This window comes from Biomphalaria glabrata, chromosome 14 (assembly GCF_947242115.1).
Source record: "Biomphalaria glabrata chromosome 14, xgBioGlab47.1, whole genome shotgun sequence".
Taxonomy (NCBI): domain Eukaryota; kingdom Metazoa; phylum Mollusca; class Gastropoda; family Planorbidae; genus Biomphalaria; species Biomphalaria glabrata.
Genome location: NC_074724.1, coordinates 37,456,447 through 37,480,852, shown reverse-complemented (window position 1 = coordinate 37,480,852; position 24,406 = coordinate 37,456,447). Strand labels below are relative to the sequence as shown.

The 24,406-nt window shown below is 34.2% G+C and overlaps 1 protein-coding gene across 11 annotated transcripts; it reads right to left on the bottom strand.

The window, feature by feature from the left end:
- Positions 1–377: 377 nt before the first annotated feature.
- LOC129922792 (peptidyl-glycine alpha-amidating monooxygenase B-like) lies at positions 378–20,217 on the bottom strand. Of its 11 annotated transcripts, XR_008774650.1 has the most exons (13): positions 15,045–15,174; positions 14,104–14,284; positions 12,633–12,716; positions 10,041–10,187; positions 7,388–7,546; positions 6,202–6,274; positions 5,821–5,961; positions 5,554–5,639; positions 4,929–5,047; positions 4,605–4,737; positions 3,956–4,092; positions 3,422–3,627; positions 378–3,235 (listed from the first exon to the last, which is right to left on the bottom strand). XR_008774650.1 is itself a non-coding variant. In XM_056010104.1 (12 exons), the coding sequence occupies exons 7-12, from the start codon at positions 5,898–5,900 to the stop codon at positions 3,493–3,495; spliced, it is 690 nt and encodes a 229-aa protein (XP_055866079.1). In that variant the 5' UTR covers positions 5,901–5,961; positions 6,202–6,274; positions 7,388–7,546; positions 10,041–10,187; positions 12,633–12,716; positions 14,104–14,287; positions 15,073–15,183; the 3' UTR covers positions 378–3,492. The 11 variants fall into 11 exon arrangements, 10 of the variants coding, with proteins under 10 accessions (XP_055866079.1, XP_055866081.1, XP_055866087.1 ...); XM_056010104.1 differs by having other exon boundaries at positions 378–3,627; positions 14,104–14,287; positions 15,073–15,183; XM_056010106.1 differs by having other exon boundaries at positions 378–3,627; positions 15,073–15,183.
- Between the last annotated feature and the right edge of the window lie 4,189 nt (positions 20,218–24,406).

The following is a 24,406-nucleotide window of genomic DNA, read 5'->3' as shown; positions in this document are numbered from 1 at the left end:
TGTGGTTCAAATATTTAATTAGTGAAATGAGAACATTACTTTCTCATTATGATGTAGGTATGAAATTTCAAAACATAACTCCACTCAGGTCTAAGAGCTATTTGATCTTGATTATTCACACTGCACTGTCAACATAACCTACCCTCACATTCATTAACTATTAATCAGATATTAATTTCTTAACCTGAAGAGAAGCATGTTATTATTTTTTTTAAAGCTAAATGATCAAGTTTTTTTTTTTATCTCAAGATTAGCTTTAATAAAGTCAGTCTGAGGGAACTTAAATTGTGCTTAAGCAGGTATGATTGGCAGTTTCATAATGGTGGATTAATTCAAGTCTTGTCATCTATTTAAGAAAAATGAAACAACATAATGAGTTAAATATTTTGTATTTTATTCTCTATACCCATAACTGTTACATATGATCACTTACAATACATCAAACACACATTAAGATAAATAGACCACACAGTCCATGTTTTCTATGCTACTAACATTTGAGAAACAAATGACATCCCTATTTTGAAAGTCATTGTTAGTCCCATTTCATTCAGAGATTAAATACACATGGACTCTGCACCAGGTGTTTTTAGCAATGAACTTATAAACATGTTTCTTGAATCTTAGCCACATTAAAATCAAATTAAGCATTATGCTCAGTCATTAAATGAAACATTATGTAGCACTGTCAGATGTTGATTACAATTAAGAACATACACAATAAAAAAAAAAGAGCAAAGTAAAAATGAAATGCTCTAAATGTGGTAAGTTTTAAAAATCTTCTATTATGACTGGGATACTTTTTAGATTTCTAGCACTCCATAAAACACTCTAAGTGCAAGGTGGAGTACATTGGAAGTCAATGAAGGATGAGAAATTTTTACCAACAGCATAGAACCAATGTCTTGCATACCCCACCAACAAGAGACAATGTTGATATAGATATCACAAAACAACATCAACATGTTAAGACAAACACTAACACACAAATATTATGTGAGTACATGACATCAATAAAGTAGTACAAATATTTTGAACTTTCAAAGACTAGGTGCTCATTCACTTTTGATTTCATTTTTCAAAACAGACAAGTTCAATTTTTTTTTGTGGCAAAAACAAAATGGTTAAATGTCTCCACCAGATAAAAAAAAAATCAATTGATAAACCTTCAACAGCCTAAAAAATATAATTAATTAATGAAACTGTACATAAGTAAGTTTTGAAGTACTAATACAATACTTTAGGGGGACCATCACCAGTTGAAACAAATATCAAACCCATTAAATCTTACATTCTGATTAGTATAAGCAAATAGTATTTGAAAGAGATTAATAGAACTGCTCTAAAAAAGTAAAGTTATTGACACAGTGCAGCATAGAAATCAAGAACCAAAGACTAAATCAAAAGCAGACAATGGATTGATGCACTAAACTAGCAGTAAACAGCTTGTTTATCAATGTTTTTGATTTATTTTAAAATTTTAGCTTTAATTCCAAAACTCTGCCTTAATAAAAGTTTAATTGTGTCTACCATGCTAATATCATTTCCTCTGAGTGTCTATAAATCTTTGCAGAAGTAACATCAAATGGGTTTGAGTATAAATATAACTATTACCAAGGAAAAAAATTCTGATCAACAGATTTAACTTGTGCTAATTTAAAATAAAAATTGGTTCGAATACATAAAAATCACACAAAAAATGATTAAGTTGTAATTTCATATTAGTTCTTAGTACATGTATGTAAATACATAAGTAAGAACTAAAAAAATGTGGGTTGAAATCTACGTATGTATGCACTAGAACTTTATACCCTGAACATGTAGAAAATAAAAACAAAAACAACTCATAACATAACAAAAAGATTGTATGTCATAAATATAAATATCTGATAACCTCTTAAAATGTAATCAATTCATCTGAGGTGAAACAACAGTCAACAATCTTTAATTGAAATGATTTTCAGTTTCTGTGTCAAATTAAAATTATGTGATGCATTCAAAAGTTGCTAACATAAATAATTCTATTCAATATAACTGTAACTATATTTACAAAAAATACAATTTTTTTCATATAGGTTTTTAAATTTAAAATTATTTTTATATCATGACATTTTTATTTTGATTCATCAGAAATTAGCTAAAATGTGCTACTGATTTCAACTACCAGTGTTTGTATGTAAAATGCCACTAAATATTTTGATTGCACCAAATAGTAACACTTTGGAAAACAAACATTTGACTAAACAATTGAATTAACAAATAAACATTGTAATATGGCATAAAAAGTTGAGTGTCGAGAGATTTTAAACAAGCCTTAACAAGATTTTAAAATAAAGAAATGCAATACATGAATGAGAGTCTAGTAGTCAATCTAAGGAAGTCATAGTTTTCAAACACATTACATAAAACTAGTAACAATTTGGACAATGTTACCATCTAACAAGTTTTTTTTTGTTTTTTAAATAAGATTTAATAATGACATGAGAAAGGGACCAGCAACATGGAAAGTTGTCTGGAACTCCATGTAGTCAAAAATGCTATAAAAAAACTAACCATATTATCCATATGAACATTTTAAAATTGTGCATAAAATGGCTAGTTTGCCAGGGTCACTAACACTAATGGTACGTTCACTAGATGAAATAAAGCCAGCTTTAGAATTGAAGAAGGAAATGGTGGAACATAACAGGAATGTTGAATCATCACAACCAAGTGAGCAAACAATCATTTGGTAGCTAATTAAGTTTTGAGAATCATTGCAAAAAGAAAGTTGGCAGGCGTGTGCTTTGTAAATGACCTGGCATTATAACATCAAATCATTCATAAAATTAAAAAACAAAATATGCTTATTAAATGATAATAATGCTGATAAATATTTTATTCAAAGGCAAACTTTCGACAAATATTGAACAAATTAATGAATTAAAAATTTCGATATCACATATTGAAATAAAAAGGTCAAATAGCCTTTGCTATCCAAAAAAAATCCAACATAATAATCTTTTTTTCTTTTTTAGAATGACAAAAGCATTTTATAATTTTATTTTGAAATTTTATGAGCTCAAAATCACTTAGTTATTGTAATACAACTTACAACTAATAACATGTAATATGGCTGCCTGGTCGTGCGGACTGTCATTTGGATTTATCAATGGTCCCGGGTTCAAACCCTGCCCGCTCCCATCCCCCGTCGTCCTGCGGGAGATTTGGACTAGGAAGTAAACTATCTTCAACTCTGAAAGAACATCCGAAATATGTAAAACATTTTTTTTTTACATGAGGTGGGTCTATGGTTAATTATGTGTTTATGAGATTTAGTTGGTATCAGATTCAACTTGTAAACAAGTTTAAACCCTGACTGTAATGGCAGAATATTATGATATGAACAACTAATAACAAAGAAAAAAAAAGATTAATTTACACAATTTAGTCAGCCTTGAACTTGAGGCTATGCTTTATTCGTCTTGGGAGGTGTCAAATAGTCTTTATCATCTAAATCATCTGGGTCAACCTCATGATCACTTTCCTCAGTACTAAGTCTATCAAAGCCTTTATGAGAATTCCAAGTAAAGCCTTTAAGGTTAAAAACCTTTCCCTTCTTTCCATGTCCATAACATTTAAATTTTCCTAATGAAAAAAAAAAAAAAGAAAGAACAAATATTAAATTGTAGAAAACATCCAAATTTTAACAAAAAGAATTTAAAAAATGAAATGCCTGTTATGTTGTAAAGGTTTTTAAATGACCTGAATATATTATAAACCGCCCAATAATTTTTATTTCATTTTATAGTATTGATCATTAAACTAGAGGAAAGGATTAAAAATTCTGTAATTTAATAATATAAAAAATGTTTTAAATTTCATTCAATCTAGCTAAAAACTAAAACTAAAAAAAAATTTATAACACCAGACTGATGTGCCCTGACTATAGAAGTAGCAACAAGATGACTGGTACCACAAGTAAGATGCCAATTGATGACAGAGGGAGAGACATCACTGCTATCTTTGATAGCCTCAGACAACTCTGTGGTATTGGTTTCACTCTGGTCCAATGGATTGCTGACAGTAACTGGTTCTGAGTACTTTCCTCAACTGTGGCATAAAATTGAATAAAGTTAAGGCATTGTAGCTTTTCCTAAGATGTCTACACAAATTACTTTTCACCTTATGAAACTAGGAAATTTCTTGAAAAATCTACACAGCTATTTGTAAACTTCAGTTGAGCCGAAGCAAAGTCTAAGTTATTTTACTTCTACCATTTTCTTTGCTCTAATAAAGAGTAAGCTAGTAGTTCACAATGACCACTCAACACAATAAATTCAATTATTGAAAAGATTTTCTTTCTGTATTACAATCATCGCTTGCACTTCTAATCGGATTCAATTTGCTTTTACATGTCTCTAAGGAAAGTGATAAAATTATAGACAATAAAAGAGTCCAGGACGTTTCATTCAGAGAGTAGTACAGATCACAAGTACATATTTAGATTAATACTGATGCAAACTTTTTAACAGCCAATTATAAACTATTAACAGACTTTACAAATGAACATTCACATCAACATTCATTACCAGGTGAATGTGAAAGCAATCTTCCTTAATTACCTTTGTTATGCTGTGAACTTGACTGTACTGTAACAGGTCTGCTAAACTTCCAAACACTTTCAGGGTCCAATTCCCCTACATAGATGCTATGTGTTACTGGATCTGCTGCTACATAATGTGGGTTTCGCATGTTCTGAAAGATAGTGGAGATTTTAATGTAGTTTCCCACGAGGTCAATACATTCAAAACATTTTTACTTTGTAAAAGTTGAATAAGAATAAATAAATAAAACATAACTTTGATAAATTATGTTACAATGAGAGAGATTAGCTATTTGTAGTTAAACTAAGCTGAGTTTTGTTGTCACATGAAATAGAACTTTACATCTGGTACATTCCACATTTCCAACAAATCTCCAGTATTTATGTCTGATGTGAAACCCTGGACAGTTGTATCAGTGGGGCCATCAAAAGCAGGACCATTCACAGCATACAGTAAACCTCCTATAGAACAAAAAATGAGCTGTTTGATAATGCAGCAAACTACTGACCAAAATCTACAATAAAATATTAATGGTGATATTGTCACATTTTTCTTTGTTTACAAAATAATGAAGTCTCATCTTCTATTAATATGTACCAGTAGAAACATAGTTTGAACTTTATAAAATGCTGATAAGGGGAAAAACCAACCAAGCTAAGCACATTTATGTAACCTAATTTATTTAGCTTAAAATCTTTATTTTGTTTAATATTTTTTTTAAGTTCTGGATGTTCCTTCAGAACTAAACATAACTATGTTCTAACCCAAACCTCCTGCAGGATGACAGGGGATGGCAGTGTTCAAACTCAAAACAATCCTGATGAGTTCGAAGGGCATACCACAAAATGTGGCTATTGAATACAATTCATATGGTATCTGGTTTTATAGTTTTAAATTGTTATCATGAAACATGACTTGAAAATCATGCACATCAAACTAATAATCAGATATATATTTAGGAAGTTACCTGCACCAAACTGAACATTCCTTTTCCCAAAGGACATCAAAAAAGTTCCATCTTTGGAAAATTTCAGAACTCTGCTATTACAGTACCTGTTTTACAAAAAGTAGGCTTGTAATAAAACAATCAAGATTTGATTATTTTTACATAATTCAAAATTCAAATTTAAAATATATTTTTTAATGCCTAATCAGTATCAATGGACTCATTTATTTAAAGCAATATTTGCTGACACAATATATAATTACAATTAATTGCAAAGCCTAGTATTACCCATCAGATACAAAAAACTCTCCAGACATAAGAACAGCTACATCAGTAGGTTTACAAAAAAAGATTTGTATCTTCACCATGTTGGAACTTCTGTCCTAGTGTCATTTTTGGTACAGTCTGACCTGGTGGTATTTTAAAAACCTAAAGAGAAACAAAATTGTATTAATTTGTAGACCAAAAGAAAGTACAGTAGTGAAGGAAATCAATCTTACATAACTAAAACAAATTAATTATTTTGTTACATTTTTTTTCATCTGATATCAAGTGCTATAATATTCAGTGTTAGAATTCTTGTGTTTTTTTTAAAGCTTTTATGTTGTCAATAAGATCAATTCAATTTGTTTAACACATGTTGAGAAGAACAACAAAGAAATGTTTTACCTGATGCATTGCTACATCTGTTAACCAAATATTTCCTTGATGGTCCGCTGTAATACCATGAGGCATAAAATACCTGAAAATAATACAAGTTGGGTTGCAGTCATCATTCAGGTTATTGAAACAAAGTTTACAATATTTAAAAAAAAAGGCAAATTTTCAAATCTGTGATGTTTCTTTAATATCTGATTAGTCTCATACATATTATAACATATTCCCCTTATTAATTATTTGTTTTAACTCTCTCTTAATCAAGGATATTAATAAACAGGTAAACCTTGGAAATCTTTTTGATAACTTTCATAGCAAAGTTTATGAAACAATATTAGGAATCAGCCTGCCATCTTTGTAAGCTAATGTTTTTTATGGAAGATAATACAATTACATTCTCTGGTATTACTCATTGGTTTGGTGTGCAAATTATTTTATTGAAAAAAAAGTGATTACACTTCACATATCCTTTCATTTTAATCAATAAATGAATTTAAATCTTGTACATTTTTTTTATACAATGCTATCTACTCATTATATCCCTTCTCAATGATCTATATTAATTTCAAAAAGAAAGAAGGACATGGTGCACTAGGGATTTATATTTGGATAATGTTTGTGACTAATGAATAAGTTTCATCCTAAGCTGCATCCTTTAATGTACATGTCTTAATACTAAATTGTGGGATGTGTGGCTCTATGGCATAAACCCCTTGGATAGCTAACTAAAGGGGCTTGATTAGAATTTTAAATCTGAGAATTGATTCAATCTGAATTTTGTTTACAAAGCACCTGCTTGATCTGAAATATGATCCTAGAACTTGATCCTAAAATGTGATTTCTAGAGCTTCCTAAGCCTCTAATCTTTATGTATTGAAATTTTTCTAATGTGAAAGACAATGTTTGTTTGTTTTTATTTAATCTGACAAAATGAAACAAAAAAAAGGGAAAACTAGACATGTTAAAGTCTCAATTATAAAATTATAATGGCAGGATAAATTGTTGATAGGATGGCTGTTAAAAATGTATTTGCTATTGTGAATTGCTAGATTGCAAGCATATATAGCCCCCCACCCCAAAAAAAAAAGCATGCTTCTGGAAAAAGGATCTCCCCTAAGACTGCATAACATTCTAATCTCTAGCTTGTTATCTTAAAAGAAACTGTTCTTTAAATCATAAGCAGATAAAAATACTTTACCAGCACTGCCTCATCAGCAATTTAAAGCCCTCTGGGCAAGTGCCTGGAACAGGAAGGTGAAGGATATTGCTTCCCACTCCCCAGATGATAGCAGAAGAATCCACATCTTTGTAGGGTACTTCTTCTGTCAACAGTTCCCATAAGACAACACCATAAGACCTGTAATTTAAAGAGTAATATGACACTTAAGTAAATTCTTACAAGATTCTTTGAAAAAAACTTATGACAAGTTTCTTGATATGAGACAGTGACTAAGGTTAATGGCTTAAAACCATTTCTTTATCACTGCACTTAGTTAAAATATGTGAGTCTTTGTTGTTGTTTTTTTAAATTATAGAGCAATTATATTTGTGAGCTTTGTCAGATAAAAAAAAAAACACAATCTAATAAAATACACAGAAAGTCACATTTCCCCATATGAATTTTTAAAAAAGGGCTCTTCCTCCCTAGTGCCATTACAGCAAAGAACGAGTTGCCTAATCAACAAGGAAAACCAATAACTTAGCAAAGTAAGTCTTTAATGAACATGTAAAGCTTAACATATGGATATTTGTAAGATGTAAATATTCATAAAAACTTTTCTAGTAAGATCAAAAGCAAAATATGTTTGATGTTAGTGTAAATTGATAAGAATATGAGTTGGATGCTAGTGTAAATTGATTAGAATTTTAGTTGGATTCTAGTGTAAGTTGGTGAAACTATTCTGTTTTTGTATTGATAATTGTTCATAAAAAGATGATCTATAAATTAGACATGGATTTGATGTACAAATATCCAATAATCTTTTAACTAATATGAATTTAAAAATCAGTAAATATAAAATTCTTTAGTTACTATATAGTAAACCTTGTTTGCATAAAAGTATAACATATGAAAAGGATTTCAGATATTCTAGGAAGCAAGTCTTCCATTACTGGAAGGGAAAAACATTCTCTTTTAAGTGCCTTGCTGAGAGGACAAGGATCTAAACAGATACGGAGTTTCCCAGATTTTTTAGTTGCAATCACATTCAACTGACCCAGTCAGTAAGTGTATCAACAGGCACAATGATTCCTTTTTCTGTTAGCAGTTCTAACTCAGACTTTACTTTAGCCTGCATAGCTAAAGGTACACGACCAGATGGACATGTAACTGGTGTTATGACAGGATTCACTTCTAAGTGTACAACACCAGGTAATTCACCCTGCTGATCATCTAATACATCAGAGAACTGTTCAACTATTTTTGTCGATAACCTTGGTAGAGGCTTATCAACACTTTCAAAAGTATGATAGTTTATTGTAATTAGTCCCATTTTTTCTGACGTTTTCTTCCCTAACAGGGGAGTTAAGTCATCTTTCACAACCACGAAATCAACACGATATCTCTTGTTGGTCTTTGGATTTTGCACTACGAGTTGTACCTTCCCACTTGAGTCAATCTGACACACAATCTTCTCACCAGCTATGATCATTTCAGCTTTTATGATCTTATTGTTTGGTCCACCTTGTACAGCAAGCACAGCCTCATCACTAGAAGATAATGAATAACAATCATCACTGTCCTCCTGTACACATTGCAGTTTCTTTTGGTTGCATTGAATGCCAAAACAATTTTTTTGTTTACAGATATTACATATTTTACCCCATGCAGGACACAGTTCCTTTTTAAATGGGTGATTTTGTCCACAAAATTTACATTTGCGCTGTTTATGAGCAGCATTCTGTTGTAGAATATTTTTGCGAGACAAAACAGCGAACGCCTCATCCTGAGGAGGTGAGGCATCAGATGTACCTGTTTCTAGTACCTTTAGTTGCAAGTCAGCAGCTTCATTTGCCTTGCAGATTTCTATACAAGTCTTGGGTGTTAGTTTATGTTCTTGTAAGAGTTCTTTCTTTGTCCTTGTGTCTCTGATGCCAACAACTACCATTCAGTCTCTTATTAATGACTCTTCCATATGGTTGCAAAAATTGCAAATTGCTCAAATGCACATATTATGTCTTGAACATTGTGCTTTGGTTTAAAGGTGATGCTGTTGTATACTGCCAATGCCTCTGGGCCAATAGTGTGCAAGAACAGTGCTTTGGCATACTCTTCATCTATATTGTTTATTCTCTCTATAGTGCAATAGTTCAGCCACATTTGCTTGAAAAGCTTCCATTCCTCACACCCTTTCTTCACACTTAAAGGAGGTGGAGGGTTAATTCTTGGTTTAAAGTTAGTTTTACTTACAGCTTCCAGTTTAGAACTTTTAGAAAGCTGCCTCCATGTTAAATACACTAACAATACTGATGTTTAAAATTTACACTCCATTTTTATTAACATGAAACAAGGAGAGAACAACCAGCAGAGACTAATACACAGTGAATACACACAACTGACACACTTAAGAGTAAACCGTGAACATACTGAACAATAGAACAAGGTAGACTACAAGAAAACAAACAAACACACACACAACATACATAAACATAAATACACATATAAATGTAACAATGGCTACAATGTTGTAAGCCATAATAAAGCAGTATAAAAAAGATTATATGACAATGAATTATTTTCTAAACTAAAGTATTTCAGAACAAAACCAGTGTAAGTGTGTGTATATTATAATATAGCAGTAAATTGCGCCTGTTTATGTTTCTATACTAGCATTAGCAAAACAAAGACTTACCAAGTATAGCATTGGTTTCATTCAACTGAAAGGCTATGTTTGCATTCTCATGGAGCCCAAACATTTCTGGCTCATCTAAAAGTGGTAGAGATTCAATGTAAGCCTTGACAGTAGCCAATGTTTTCACAAGAGGTGGATAGTTAATACCTTTAAAAATAGTTAAAATTAAAAAATTACCTTCCATGGCACATACAGGAGATTTAATAATAAACAACAATTTTTTTTAAAAAGACTTTCTTTCTTATGGGGCTGATGACTTCTTGTAAGAGCAATTACTTTGCTCTTAATTACTGATAATAAATCTTTTAAAAAGGAACAATTTTTACCCGCCCCAAGGCGCACCCCCCCCCCCCCCATACCTGAAAAATCCTTGTTAAGCACATGCATAAATCTAGTCAAGGTTAAGAAGTTACTCATCAGGGAACTCTTGTATGCTGATGATGCAGCTATTGTGACTGATTCTGATATTCAGCTACAGTCTCTGGTTGACAAACTATCTGCTGCTTGCCAGAAGTTCGGCTTAAACATCAGTCAAAGCAAAACTAAGATACTTGTCCAAAACACAAACACTGCACCTCAAGTAAGCATTAATGGCCAACCACTAGAAATAGTTGATCACTTTTGTTACCTTGGCTTCATCATATCCAGCAACACTCTACTGGATAAAGACATTAATAACAGGATAGCCAAGGCAATGGTCACCATGTCACGGTTGCAGAAAAGAGTCTGGGACAACATATTGCTGACTAACAGTACTAAAAAGCCCTAATCTACCGGACCTGTGTGTTGAGCACCTTGCTGTATGGAAGTGAAACATGGTCAGCCTACTCATGGTCTAAGGCACATCTTTAAAATAAGGTGGCAAGATAAGATAACCAATGAAAAAGTGCTACGAAGAGCAGGGTGCCAGGACATCCGCTCTGTTATCAGCAGCAGACGCCTTGGCTGGCTTGGCCACGTTCGTAGAATGCCAGTAGGTCGACTTCCACAGGACATCCTGTATGGCGATCTAATAGAAGGCAGGAGAGCCGCTGGTCGCCCACTTTTACTTTATACGGATGTATGCAAAGGTGACATGAAGCTCTTCAAAATCGACACTGGCAACTGGGAAGAGGTGGCACTGGACAGATCCACATGGAGAGAGAGCATAAAGGAAGGGTCACAGATTGCAGATGTCATACACAACAGAAGCAGAAAGAAGGGTGAAAATGCAACAGCGCATGGTGATTACATATGCCCAACCTGCAATCGCAGGTGTGTATCAAGGATTGGCCTCTTTAGTCACACAGGAAGTTGCAAAGGGAAAAGATCGTCTCTCTAGACGTAAAATGTCACAGGAAATCTAGTCAGAATATATAAAACTCAAGTTTGGTGATACAGACAGACATGGCAAAATTAAAAAAGAGTAACCTAGACTAGCATTTAATAGATCTAGATCTATGATCTACAAGGTTCTAGTTTGCAAAATATTCTATTAATTGAACTCTTTGATGGATGGCTGCCTGGTCATGTGGTTTGCACGCTGGACTGTCGTTCAGACTTATCGATGGTCTCAGGTTCAAACCCTGCCCACTCCCATCTGCCGTCATCCTGCGGGAGGTTTGGACTAGGAAGTAATTATCTTCAACTCTGAAGGAACATCCGAAACATGTAAAACATTTTACAAACAAACATGAATATATGCAGGAATACTTTGCTGATGTATGTGTATTCAGGATATAGATTATCTAGACCTCCAGACCAAATTTAATTGTAAGATATTTATATTTTGAAAAATATAAAGGTCAAACCAGAGTTTTCAAGTGCGCCAATTAGCTGATTATTCTTTTCCCCAAGTTATACTTAAATGGTCAAATTTGTACGAAAATTGTTAAAGCAGTTTTCAAGATCTGTGTCCACCCAAGTATTTGTTTTTTTACCCTATGAAGAATTTGCAAGCTGATAATTATGAACTAAAAACTTTCTCACCCTGACAAACACAACCAAATCAGTCTTATTCAGATCTACTTTTACTATGTTAAATCTTTGCTCAAGTTGCATAGGATTCTGAAGTCAGATTAGAATGGATTTATTCTAATTTGTTATAACAACTTCAATTCTATTAGATTACATCCCTCTCTATGACATGCATCTTACACAGGAATATAAACTTGATCAGTTTTAGCCTTTCTAAGCCCTGCATCATTTCTACAATCTATATAAAATGTTGATGTGCCAAAAACTATTGACTATAACAGTACCTTATCCTAATCGAATCCCTTTACAAAATGTTAGTAGAATATTTTTCTAACTTACTGATGAGAAAGCAATTTGGAATATTTGTATTTTACATTAAAATATGTTGATCTGTGTTAAGGACAATGTGTTTGTACTGACTGAAGTAATACTTGTACGAAGACTAAGATGCTACTTTTGAAGGTTGGATCACAGATATGGTGTATAAAAGGAAAATCACTACTGGTGAAAAAGGAAACCGGTCCATAATTTAGTTCTAGTTTGCAATCTGCTAATACACATTGACATATGCATCATATAAATTGAATAGGACATAACTTCAAAACATACTTTATTTTGATTATACATTACAATTACCTGATTCCGAGTATTTATATTTTGGTTTTTAGGTTTCAGGTTTGAAAAGTAAATTGTCCTTAAGACATCTTTCATCTTGAGCATCTGTAAAAGAAGTTTTTAAAAATTCCATTAATTGTGTTTTATACTGAAAAAAACAACAACACATAAATATCAGCAATATTGATAAATTTGGAAATTATTGAATATTAATAAACTGTTAAGTCTTTGATGGATGCGTACAGGGGCGGACTGGAAGTCAAAACCGGCCCAGGCATTTCTATGCAATCCGGCCCCCAACATGCCATATGAGGGAGATCGAATTATACATCTCCTCAAAATCATTATGCTAAGTTTGATAAGCTGACAAATAAGGTTGTAGTGTAACTGAGTTGATTTTCTGCGTGCGTCCAGCATGTCAGAAGGTCATGCCCAGTGTGTGTGTTTCATGTCCAGTGTGTATGTGTGTGTATAGACTGCATCAGTGTTATGCGAGACGTGCTGGTTTCATTCACTGTTTACTGTGGTCTAATTTTGTGGAATAAAGCCATGTTATTGGTATTCTGGTCGTTATCATTTCATTTCAACGGTGTTGAATGTTTCTAATTACACTCTAATTGTAGCTTCATGACCTTCTTTTTCCTTTTGGGAGTATAGTATCTTGAGCACATCAAAATAACTGAATCTCATTTTTGTTAGAGCATCCTTTCTTGATGACCACATTGTAGGACAAAACTTTTCAAAGTGTAATAGAGACTTTACTCTCCATATTAGATTTAAGACACCCCATCTTGCTATGTTGTGAGCATAAAACACATACGCATTTTTTACCAAGAATAGACAGCAGCAACTTCTTGAACAAAGCTGACGGAATCATTCAAGATCAAGCTTAAGTTGTTGTTAACGCACATTGTGATTAGGCTAGTCACCATTTAGATAAGCGGGATGAAAGCAGCTCCTTAGGCATACATACAAAATTGAGGATATTTGGATAGCTTTTTTCAAAAATCATCTTTTAATTTTTTTTCCCTTTTAGTGGGCTTTGGTTGTTAGTCATTGACACAAGCGCAATGAATGACTTGCGGCTATGGGCCCCTATTGGTCGTGGGCCCAGGTTCATTAAACCGTTTCACGTCATGGATGCTACGCCACTGTGTATACAGATGTAGGCTATTACATTATTTCGGAAAATGCATTACACAAGTAGCCCTTTAATACGCTTAGACAATCATGACGCTCTGATTGTTTTGTTTTTTTTTATAAAAGAGTATTATATAATCTTTTTACAGTTTACTACTAGTCTTGGTGGCATTCATGCTTCCCTTCCACTGCCCCTACTGGCCCAATTGGGTTCCTGCCCACCGGGCATTTGCCTGAATGCCTATATAGCCAGTCCACCCCTGGATGTGTATAGTTTTAAAATTGTAGTGGTATTTTATTTTAAAATTATTTTTTTTTGTTGCGTTTAAGAAAATGTGATAATCATTCTTACTTCTTATAAATAATTAAATGTGGGCCATCTTTGGTCTAATGACAAAAAAAGTTTGGTCTAGCTGGTATATAGTTGCTGATAAAATACTTTTCTCTCTAAACTCATTTTAGAAAGACAGGCCCATTTCTGTTACTTCTTTTATCCAGCTAAGTGCTTAAAGCCTGATATATTGTAAGTCTATCTGCTAAGCAAAATCCATATAGAAAGTCTATAATCATGTTTGATATAGCATGCACTGTTATGTCATTATCACAAGTATAATCAAATTTTAAAAGAAAGAAGACAGTGTAAATATTTTAAAATAATATATTTTTTGTTTACACATACAGATAAGCATATGGCATGCATAAATCTAGCCAGAATATATTAAATTCTAGTTTGGTGATACAGACACAGACATGGCTACATTAAAAAAGAGTAGCCCAGAGTAGAGTAATGGATCTAGATCTATGATCAACAAGGTTCTAGTTTGCAAAATGTTCTTAATTAGTAGATCTAGACTTATAATCTTATTGGAAGGAATATATGTTACTGTATGTAAAATTGCTTTCTGTTTTAGTACGTATCTCTGCATTTTTCAAATTTGTTGAAACAGGCCAGAATCTAGCTTGATTAATCTAGAAATCTAGATGTATTCTTTGCGCTAATATGTCTAGTTTTTAGGAGGGTCGTGGCAGGTTCATCAGCTTATCATAAGCCTTATGAACTATCAGATTCAGATCAAAAATCTAGATCTAGAATAATCTAGATCTAACAGTACTACTAGTTACTAAGACTAAGTTAGTAGTATAAGTATTAGACCAGTCACCAGTTATTAGAGTTAGACAGACTATTAATTAAAGTATTAGATCTACTACTCATTAGTCATGATTAGTCATTAGTTAGTAACACTGACACTAAAACTAGTAAAACTATCACAATGAACAGTTAAAACAAATCACTGTTATCTGAATCAATAAGGTCTTTTACATGTTGATCTGAATATAATTTAGATCTACAAGTTTTAGAGGATCGACCCATTTCCAAACATAAACAACAACAAAAAAAAAGACGACTTTCTGTAAATATTAAAACCACGTTGAAGGAAGTAAACCGTGAACTCTTCTGCAAGCGGAAATCACGTAGATTTAGAATATAAGCATTTAAAATCATTAACCAAGAATAGGAACGAAACAAAGATGTTTAACTGCACCGACGACAATGTTGACGCTTAATCGGCTTTTACAAAAATGACCGACGCTATTATCGTCGCTTGGGAGATAAAGAGCTAGATCTAGATCTATAATTCTATATAGACTAGACCAGCGGTTCTCAACCTTTTTAGCTCCTCGACCCCCTAATCCAATTTTAAACTAGACGGCGACCCCAACCATACAATCTTTTTCGTTCATTGGCTGAGGTAAATGTGATTTACCTGATTAGATCATCTCCATAGAAATATTTCATTCCGCAATGGCGTTACGATGCAATTAATCGACAGTAATTTCGGTTGTTGAAAAAGTATACTGCAACAACGAAGATGTGGTCCGCAACAAACATTTTCAAATAACAATTATAAAAGAGAAAAGAAAGAAGTAACTACCAATAAAAATCACGACTACTTTCATTGATGATACATTCACTTAAGTGTCATTCGTATCTCCTGGCTATTTGTCAGTGTTCTTAGATCTATCTCTATTACTCCCACTTTTTATGTTATTGATACTTGACGATCGTTTCATAATTTGTCCAGTAATAATATAATCTGAATGATTTTCCAAACCAACGTCATCTAAAAGTATAAATGTATTTCGACTATAGAACACATATGCTTGTTACAACACGTTAGAGCAGGGGTTCTCAACCTGTGGGTCGCCACCCCCTTGGGGGTCGATTGACCATTTGCCAGGGGTCGCCTAAGACCATCGAAAATATGGATTGTTATTGTCTACTCTATTATTGCTGTATGTGTGTGTGTGGGGGGGGGGTCGCGGCAGAGTGGGGGATTGTAAAAAGGGGTCGCCGAACTTAAAAGGTTGAGAACCGCTGCGTTAGAGACACACAGAAATATATTTAAAAAAAAAACAACTTCCGATGAAAATAGCCCCCCACCCAAAAAAAAAATTATCTTAGGCGACCCCTCGCAAATAGTCATTCGACACCCAAAGGGAATGATTTAGCTCTAGATTTAGACATACAATACATCTAGATCTAGATTAAAAATCATTAAATGTAGCATTTGGCTCTGGATCTAGATTCTAAGAACATATCTAAATCTAGTATTATAGTATCTAGACTACTATAAATAGACTATATATCTAATCTAGATCTACGTATAGATTATAGTCTATATTAAGTATTTAGATCTAGATAATCCCGCCATCCCCTAGGCCTAGGCATTCGAGGACACATCAGTTTACCTGGTTGACCTAAAAACAAAACATGGGCTGCTCTATCTTACTCTAAGTATCTATAATCTATATAGTCTATATATATTAAACACAGTCAGTGTCTGACAAAAGAATAAGGCCCCAAAGTCAGTACTGAATATTTTTCCGGAGGGGGGGGGGGCTAAAAAGCTATGATAGCTTGTGAACTGTGTTACCTATACATCTAAATCTAGATAAATTCCGCCTTCTCCAAGCCACCTGGATGACCAAAAAAAAAAACGTATCTTCGAGCACGCTCAGTGTCTGTCGCACACACATACAAAAAGCATCAACGTACCAGCATGCTTAGTGTTTGTGACCTCATTAACGGCTTGACCTTAGCTACTTGGTCGATCAATAATTGGCTCCTCCCACTAGCATCATTGTTGTCAAAAAAAACTAGAGCAATGTTTTGGGGCTGTGTAGATGGCCTGGTTTATACCTGTGTGTTGCGCTTTCACTGAACTTTTTCTAGTGTGTCTTGACTTGGTCTGATGGCTGTGCCTGGATTGAGTCTTGAGATTTGTTACTTTACACTGAAAATGTTGGAAAGTGAAATTGTGTAAGGAGAAAGGGGGTGTAAACAGAATAATAGAGTTTGTGTTTGAGTGTATTATTTTATCCATTTGCAATGACATTATTATCTGTTTCAAAGGAGTGTCTTTGCAACACATTGCGCTTTGTGGCAATATATATATATTGAGAGAGAGAGAGAGAGCTGTGCTGGTAGGAGGTGCTAACAAAGGGGAAATGCGTGGTCTTTTTTTTTTCAAGGACACACAGTTTTTTTTATTCGAATTTTATTTTTAAAATCAGTAATAATTATACAGTTTAAGAATAAATAATTATCTTAGCGCGGTATTACTGATAGCTTATATTAGAATAGTCACTAGTAGATCTTAAATTTACAAAAATCCTACACACACGTAACTGCTGCACGCTAGATCCATTTTTTCAAAAATAGGGCGGGGTAAGACACACTTGACCTGTGTAAAAGTGTTGGCCTCCTTCAGTCGTACAACGACTAAGGTTATTCTCGCAGAACACTTTTTCATGTATATACCTGTGGGGCCCTATTGTGGAGAGACATTCCAGTCCACATTTTACGCAAGTTAAGGTGGCATATTTCGCTTTGTTGGTCTATCTAGATGAGCCGGACATTTTCGTATAGCACGATTTATTTTTCCAGAGCTGAGGTTCATGATTTTTCACTGTCCATACTTTTCTTGGTCACCATCTCTCTCCACGTAGTGCGTTCTAGGGCTATGTCTTCCCAGTATCAATTTTCACTGTTTTGAGGTCCCGTTTTATCTTATTTTATACAATACAGACGTTACTTCAAAAAAAAAAAAAGAAGATGATTACGTCATACACATCATGCATTAAGTCATGCATATTAACCAGTGACCTAAATTCTACCAAGTCACTGGTTTTCCTGGCTAGCTCAGGCAACCGTTTTATTACATCCAGATCTAGATTTTTCCTTGACAAATGTTATTTGTTCGCTACTCAATACAAGGCAGTCTTTTCATCATTTATAGCAACTAGTCAACGTATCGAGACATCGACTATACACGCTAGGCCTATCTGACCAATCCAACACACTAATGGTCTACTGTCCAACTTTTAGTGTTCAGTTTAGAGCAGAGAGGGAGGGATGTGGATGAAAGTGTTACATTTTTTCCCTAGGGCTGATTACCCGAATGCTCTGAGCATATAACTGTCTGTGTAGATCAATAAATCTAGATATCAATACGGCAAACTATAGGATCTATAGGCTAACGCTTTCGAACCGTCTGTCAAATGTTTAGGCCTATCTATAATATATCTGTTTAAGTTGAAACTATAAAAACAAAGATTCTCCTGTTAGTAACAAAGTATAGTTTGGTGCTAATTAATTACTTAAAACCTCTAAATATTTTGTGGGAGGGATTGCGAGCCGATTTATTAATAAAGAATCCTGACAAAGACCGCGAACAAATACCAAGAATTTAGCGGAGTTGCTTTACACGATTCACCAACCCCACTTTTAATTATTTTTTTTTACACTCGCCTTGTAATTGTTTTAACTGCATTCTTCTTTCAAGCAACATTTCCTCCACTACTGCTACAAGCACTTATATAAACGCACTTTGTTGTGTTTCATATTATCGTTTAATGTTTTTGTATAGTTCCTTAAAATAGACACAATTTCTCTGCGAATCAAAAACGTCGGGTCAACCCACACATGCTTAAATTAAGAGCATGGTTCCACCCGAGTGGCTAAGAAGACTGCCCACAATGCAGATAGAAGTTGACTGTGTCACATTTGATGTCAAGGACACAAGGCGGGAGAGAAAATTTCCGAAACTTAAAAAGCTGATTAGTCCCTTTTGAATCTTTTGGAAACGTATAATTACCACAGAATGAAAACCACGAATAAAGAATCGAGATGCCCCAATTTTTTTGACATGCTGATATTCGATTTAATGTTCGGTTCGGTCGGATCTAAAGTTCGGTTTCAAGTTTAGTTGGATTTTATGAAATTAAGCTATAGCAAAACTAAGTAATTGGGTTCAATGCAATTTATTTGTTAAAAAACTTGAAACTTCACACATACAATGATAAAACAAAACAAAAAAACAACAACACACTAGCTATATCAAACCCGAAATATTCAAATTGCTGCAGTCAAATTACACATAGGATCGAAGCAGTAAAAGGGTTGACTATTGAAATAAAGTAGCTAATTATAGTCTACTGTCAGTTTATCAATCAGGGCTGCATGTTGTATTTGAGAAATATCACTATTTTTATGTTTCAGGCTTAGATTAAGCCTTCGCTCACTGATTGTCAATGTACATTGAAAATACACTTCCACTGGCAGTAGGCCTATTTATGGCAGGAAGGGTTAGGTTTCAGCAATCAACTCAAGAAAACATTAAGATAGGGTGAATTGATATAAGCTATGTAAGAACACTTACAGTTACAAATGATGATACATAAATAAAGTAAGCTTAAAATAGTTTCTCAATTTTTTGAGATGACAAAATAGTTTTAATCGACTTTGATTTGTTTTGCCTTTAAAAAAAGTGGTTTATTGTGCTGTTATTCATAGTATGCGAATAGTAGAATATATGCATCTGTTTGGAATCTTTTGCTCTCTTTGTAATGCAAATAATTTTCGAATTTATGTCTCGTGTCAATAATGTACTATAATAGAACAATAAGCATTTCACTGAGTGATTGATTGCCTAACTTTTAACTACTAATAAATTAATAATATACGTTAAAATACAAGAAAAGTAAAATTTTTTCCCCACATTCAAAAAGGTGCCGGTACGCCGTATCGATGCCTTCCGTCACAAAAAAGCCCTGCGTATATAGATCTGTATATATATTGCTTTATATAGGCCTATACATAGAAAGAGAGACAGAGACATTTATACAGTATTATTATTTTTTCATTATTTGTAAGTTGTCTTTTTTATATTGACTTAGGCCTACATTTTTTAATAGATCTTTTCATGAAGTTGGAGGTTCATGTCATTTTTTTTTAGCTTCTAAGAAAAAGAATCTTACCTTTGCGTAATATATAATCCAAACTTTGCCTGTAATACCCGTATGATTATAATAATCCAATCTGTTGAAGAATCTAATTATTCCAATATCTGAACTTCACTGAAGCACATTTCTATAAAAAAAAGTAAATGATCGAAAAGAAATATGTGCGCGCATGAACTGCAATAACACGTCTGCTTTCACTAAAAATAGGTCAAACTTTTTTCCCGTGTCTGAAACAATTCATGTAAAAATCAAACTAACACATTAAGAAACCCGGTCAATACAATGTTTGGTATCTCTTGCATGAATGACCTTTATTGTAAATTTACTATAAATATAGAATCTACTACCAAAAAACTACTACTACTAGAATCTACTACCAAAACATCTGACACATAGTGAGTACGTGATGGCGTGTGTAGGATACTATCTTGGATCGGATGCCTTCCAAGTTACTATTTTGAACCAACAGCACGAGTCTCAAAAGAAACAAATCAGATACAATGGTGACATATCAGCTTATTTCTCTGTAAAGAATGGCGTGAAGCATGGCTGTATACTTGCTCCAAAGACTCCAACCATCTTTCGTCTTACCAAAAGATTGCCTTTGGCATACGGTCGTCCCCCGTACGATATACATGCCCTGCCCAACGTCGCTGTCAAACTATTATAAGCAATCCCTCTATCATGTCCATATCGCATTCACAAGAACATCGCTGCTTGTGATGCGGTCTTGCGGCTCTTGCCAGCGTATGTTCCTGGAGGAGCGCAGACGTCATTGGGAAAAGCGTTCAAGAAGTATCTGCTTTCTGTATAGTACCCATTTCTCCGATCTTTATAGAAGGGTAGGGAGAACCACTTCTTGGTAGACACTGACATGTAGACAGCCAGGGCGATTTATTCCATTTCCGCCACACTCTCGCTTGGAGACGTCCGAAAACATACAAAGCATTGAAAAGGATCATTTTTTAAAAGACATAATACATGAAAATGTATAATGATTCTAATACATTGAGCACCAAAATGCCGGTGTCAAAACGTTCTGCTTCGCACGAGCCGAGGAATAATACTAACAATAAAACTGCAGTAAAAAAAAAAAACAACAACACACACACACACAGATGTGACGAAGGCAGGGCATTTTCTTGAAAAAGCAGCAAGCTGAAAATTATCGTTACAGCAACCTTATGCTTACTTAACAGACTTGAATCCACATATTGGGCATTGGCCAGGGAATACCCGGCATTTTGCGAAGTGGCCGGCCAAAGTAGAATAAACAATTTTAGTTACAAGTGATCGAGTAATGACCACACACCTGAACTGGCCAGTTTTAATTTTGGCCGATATGCCTGTATTATTTTAGTTTTACAATTATTCGAGGGTGTGAGGTCCTTTACAGCTGGTACGCTAAGCTTTTTTTTTTTTTTTTTACTGTTGTTTTTGTTCAGTCCCTCCTAAATTTCGTGACATTTTGTTTTTCTATTCGCTGCTTCGCTTTTTTTTTTTAAATTTCGTTCTTTATCAAAAGGACACTTTTGTATTCGAGGGCATATTTTGAGTTGTAGGCATACAATTTTTCAAGCTGTTATCGCTTGTTGGAGTATCTTTTGTTACCCCAGTTGTTTTTTTTGTTTTGTTTTTGGACTGGTGGAACTTCACTAATAGCCTCAGAGCTGTAGCCTATCTGTGTTTATTATTCTATTTTTCTATATTTTCATTCATTGGCCTCCTTCAGTCGTAGAACGACTATGATTCATCTCAGAGCACACTTCCTCATGTGGCTGTGGAGCCCTATTTTGGAGAGACACTTTCGTCCACAGATAGCGCAGGTTAAGGTGCCTTTTGCTTCGGTGGTAGAGGAGCTGGCCGTTTTTCGGATTGTACGTTTTTCTCCCTGAGCTGAGACCCATGTACTTTCACTGTCCATAGCTTTCTTGGTCACTGTCTCTCTCTCCATCTGTTGCGGTCCAGAGCTATGTCTTCCCAATTGTCAGTATTGATGTTCACTGATTTGAGGTCACGTTTTATTACATCTATGTAACGGAGGTGGGGGCGACCAGTTTTTCTTGTGCCAGTCGCGAGTTGACCATACAGGATGACTTTCGAGATGCGCTTGTCCTCCATCCGGCGAACATGTCCAAGCCAGCGCAAACTGCGTTGTCTGAGGGCTGTAAAGATGCTGCGAATACCTGATCACGCAAGGATCTCAGTATTGCACACTTTCTTTCCATGTAACATTCAAGATCCTACGGAGACATCTCAAATGGAAGGAGTTCAGTTTTCTCTCTTGCTTTGCGTAGGTGGTCAATGATTCACTGCCATACAGCAGTGTACTCATAACGCATGCCTTGTAGACTTCCATTTTGGTCAAGGTAGTTAGCTTATTGTTTTCCCAAAGTCTTGGTCTGAGTCTAGCGAAGGTCGAGGCAGCCTTTCCTATGCGTTTTTTTTTTATCTCCTCTTCTAGAGACAGGTCATCTTTAATTGTGGATCCCAGATAGCAGAATTCGTTTACGGCGTCCAGCTATATTTAAGCTTATCGATTTGTGTGTCGACACCCTGGTCATTGGAGTCCGTCATATTGAGGTCTGCAAAGCGTCCTATATTTGTGCCTCAAATTTATTCAGGCTATTCAGGGGTCTTTCAATGTATTAGTTTAATGTAAATTGTATCCTCGTAGATCCTTGTTTTTGATACCTTTTGTGTGTGTTTGTAAGTTGAAGGTCATTATAACAAGGTCAGAGTCTCTTCCAAAGTCAGCTCGACGAAAACTTCTTGTATGAATGCTTGACTAAAACGCTAGCGCAGAACCTACAGATAAGATTTGTGTTAGTGGAGCCAGGAGGTCCTACGCAGGACTTTTGTGGAGATATCTACCTTTTACAAGTTTCATTACAGATCTACTTGAGAAGACAATATACACTATAAACGCTTACGTACAGTAGCTCATACACATATGTGATTCAATGTAGTTAAGACTGTCCAATTAAGCTTGTCGCAGTTAGTAATGTTGTTGAGTATTTTTGTAAAAATGAACACAATCAAATAGGCGATGACGTCATTCGTTGTATTAATATTTTATGTATTTTTTTCCTTGTCGCATAGTCTTGTTGTGACGTAATTTATCAGCTCTTATTTTGAGAGCATTTTCGTCATATTGTAATTGATAGACAAGTTGTACTTTTTTGTGGTCCTGAATGATTCATGTCTTTTTTACTACTGGCCAGCCTGTGCCAATTGCCTTGGATTTTAGCCTATTAATTCTTGTTAGGACTATTTGACCCCTGTTTAGGGTGAGTTGTATTTTATATTGTACGATACTCTTTGAACGGATTCTTTCGTCTTTGTACTTTTAGACGTTAGAATCTGTTATTTATTTCAATAGGGTTTCACTGTTTTATTTTTATTTCATCGTTGGTTCAATACTGTGGATTCTGATACTACCCTGAACATTGTTGTCAGCATCTTTAATTGTCTGTATTGTTGGTTGGAAGTTAACGACAGTCCTTGTATGCTGCTATCATGATTTATGTTCGTAGACAGTTTCTATAGTAGACCTACCTATTACAGAGACGAATCCATAGATTATCATAAGTTATGAAACTGTGATGTTGTTGACGTCAATGTTATCAAGCAACATAATATAAGATCTTTATAGCTTTATCACTTAGTCTAATTGACCGTTGCAAGATTCGTCGACCGTCTTTCTCCATTCCTCTTTGACTTTTGCCCAGATTAGGCGTTTAGTCGAATCTAGGCTTCTTTTAAATCTATTTTCTAGAGTATGACTCATGTTGCACTGACTAAAACTGACTTGAACTTTTTTTGTTTAGTATCCTACATTTTTACTTGCTAGATCTAAATTCTATATCTCTATCTATTAATTCTAAATCTAGACTTTTCTAATTTGATTATTATTATAAAACATGATTCTTAAAATGCAATCTATAGACTTGTAAAAAGTTCAACAATCTTCACGCATAAACAATAGATTTTTAAAGAACATTATATTTAGATGTCTACTTTCAGACAAATGAATTATTTCTTTTATTAACATTTTGTATTTCTTTTTCTTGATTGTAGCCCTTTTTTGAATACAACTAGATCAACAACTTCTGAAACTCCAATAATACTACATGCAAGTGCTGCTGAAAGAAAAATAACCTTAACAGCCTTTAAATTTACTACATCTATTCTAATGCTGACAACATCAATTAGATCTAGATGCTGCCTGAAGATTTCATGTCTGTGGCATTTTACCTCTCGAGAAAAGATCTTTTCCCGTTGCAACTTCTGGTGTGGCTAGAGAGGCCAATCCTTGAAACACAGCTGTAGTCACAGGTTGAGCACAT

Bases quoted from the DNA above. Each gene is read 5' to 3' on its own strand.
- LOC129922792 (XM_056010111.1), bottom strand. From the start codon at position 5,900: ATGGTGAAGATACAAATCTTTTTTTGTAAACCTACTGATGTAGCTGTT. The intron at 5,048-5,553 runs GTAACTTCCTAA...TTTGTTCTATAG, and splicing joins GAATGTTCAGTTTGGTGCAG to GAGGTTTACTGTATGCTGTG. The intron at 4,093-4,604 runs GTAATTAAGGAA...TTTATGCCACAG, and splicing joins AAGTTCACAGCATAACAAAG to TTGAGGAAAGTACTCAGAAC.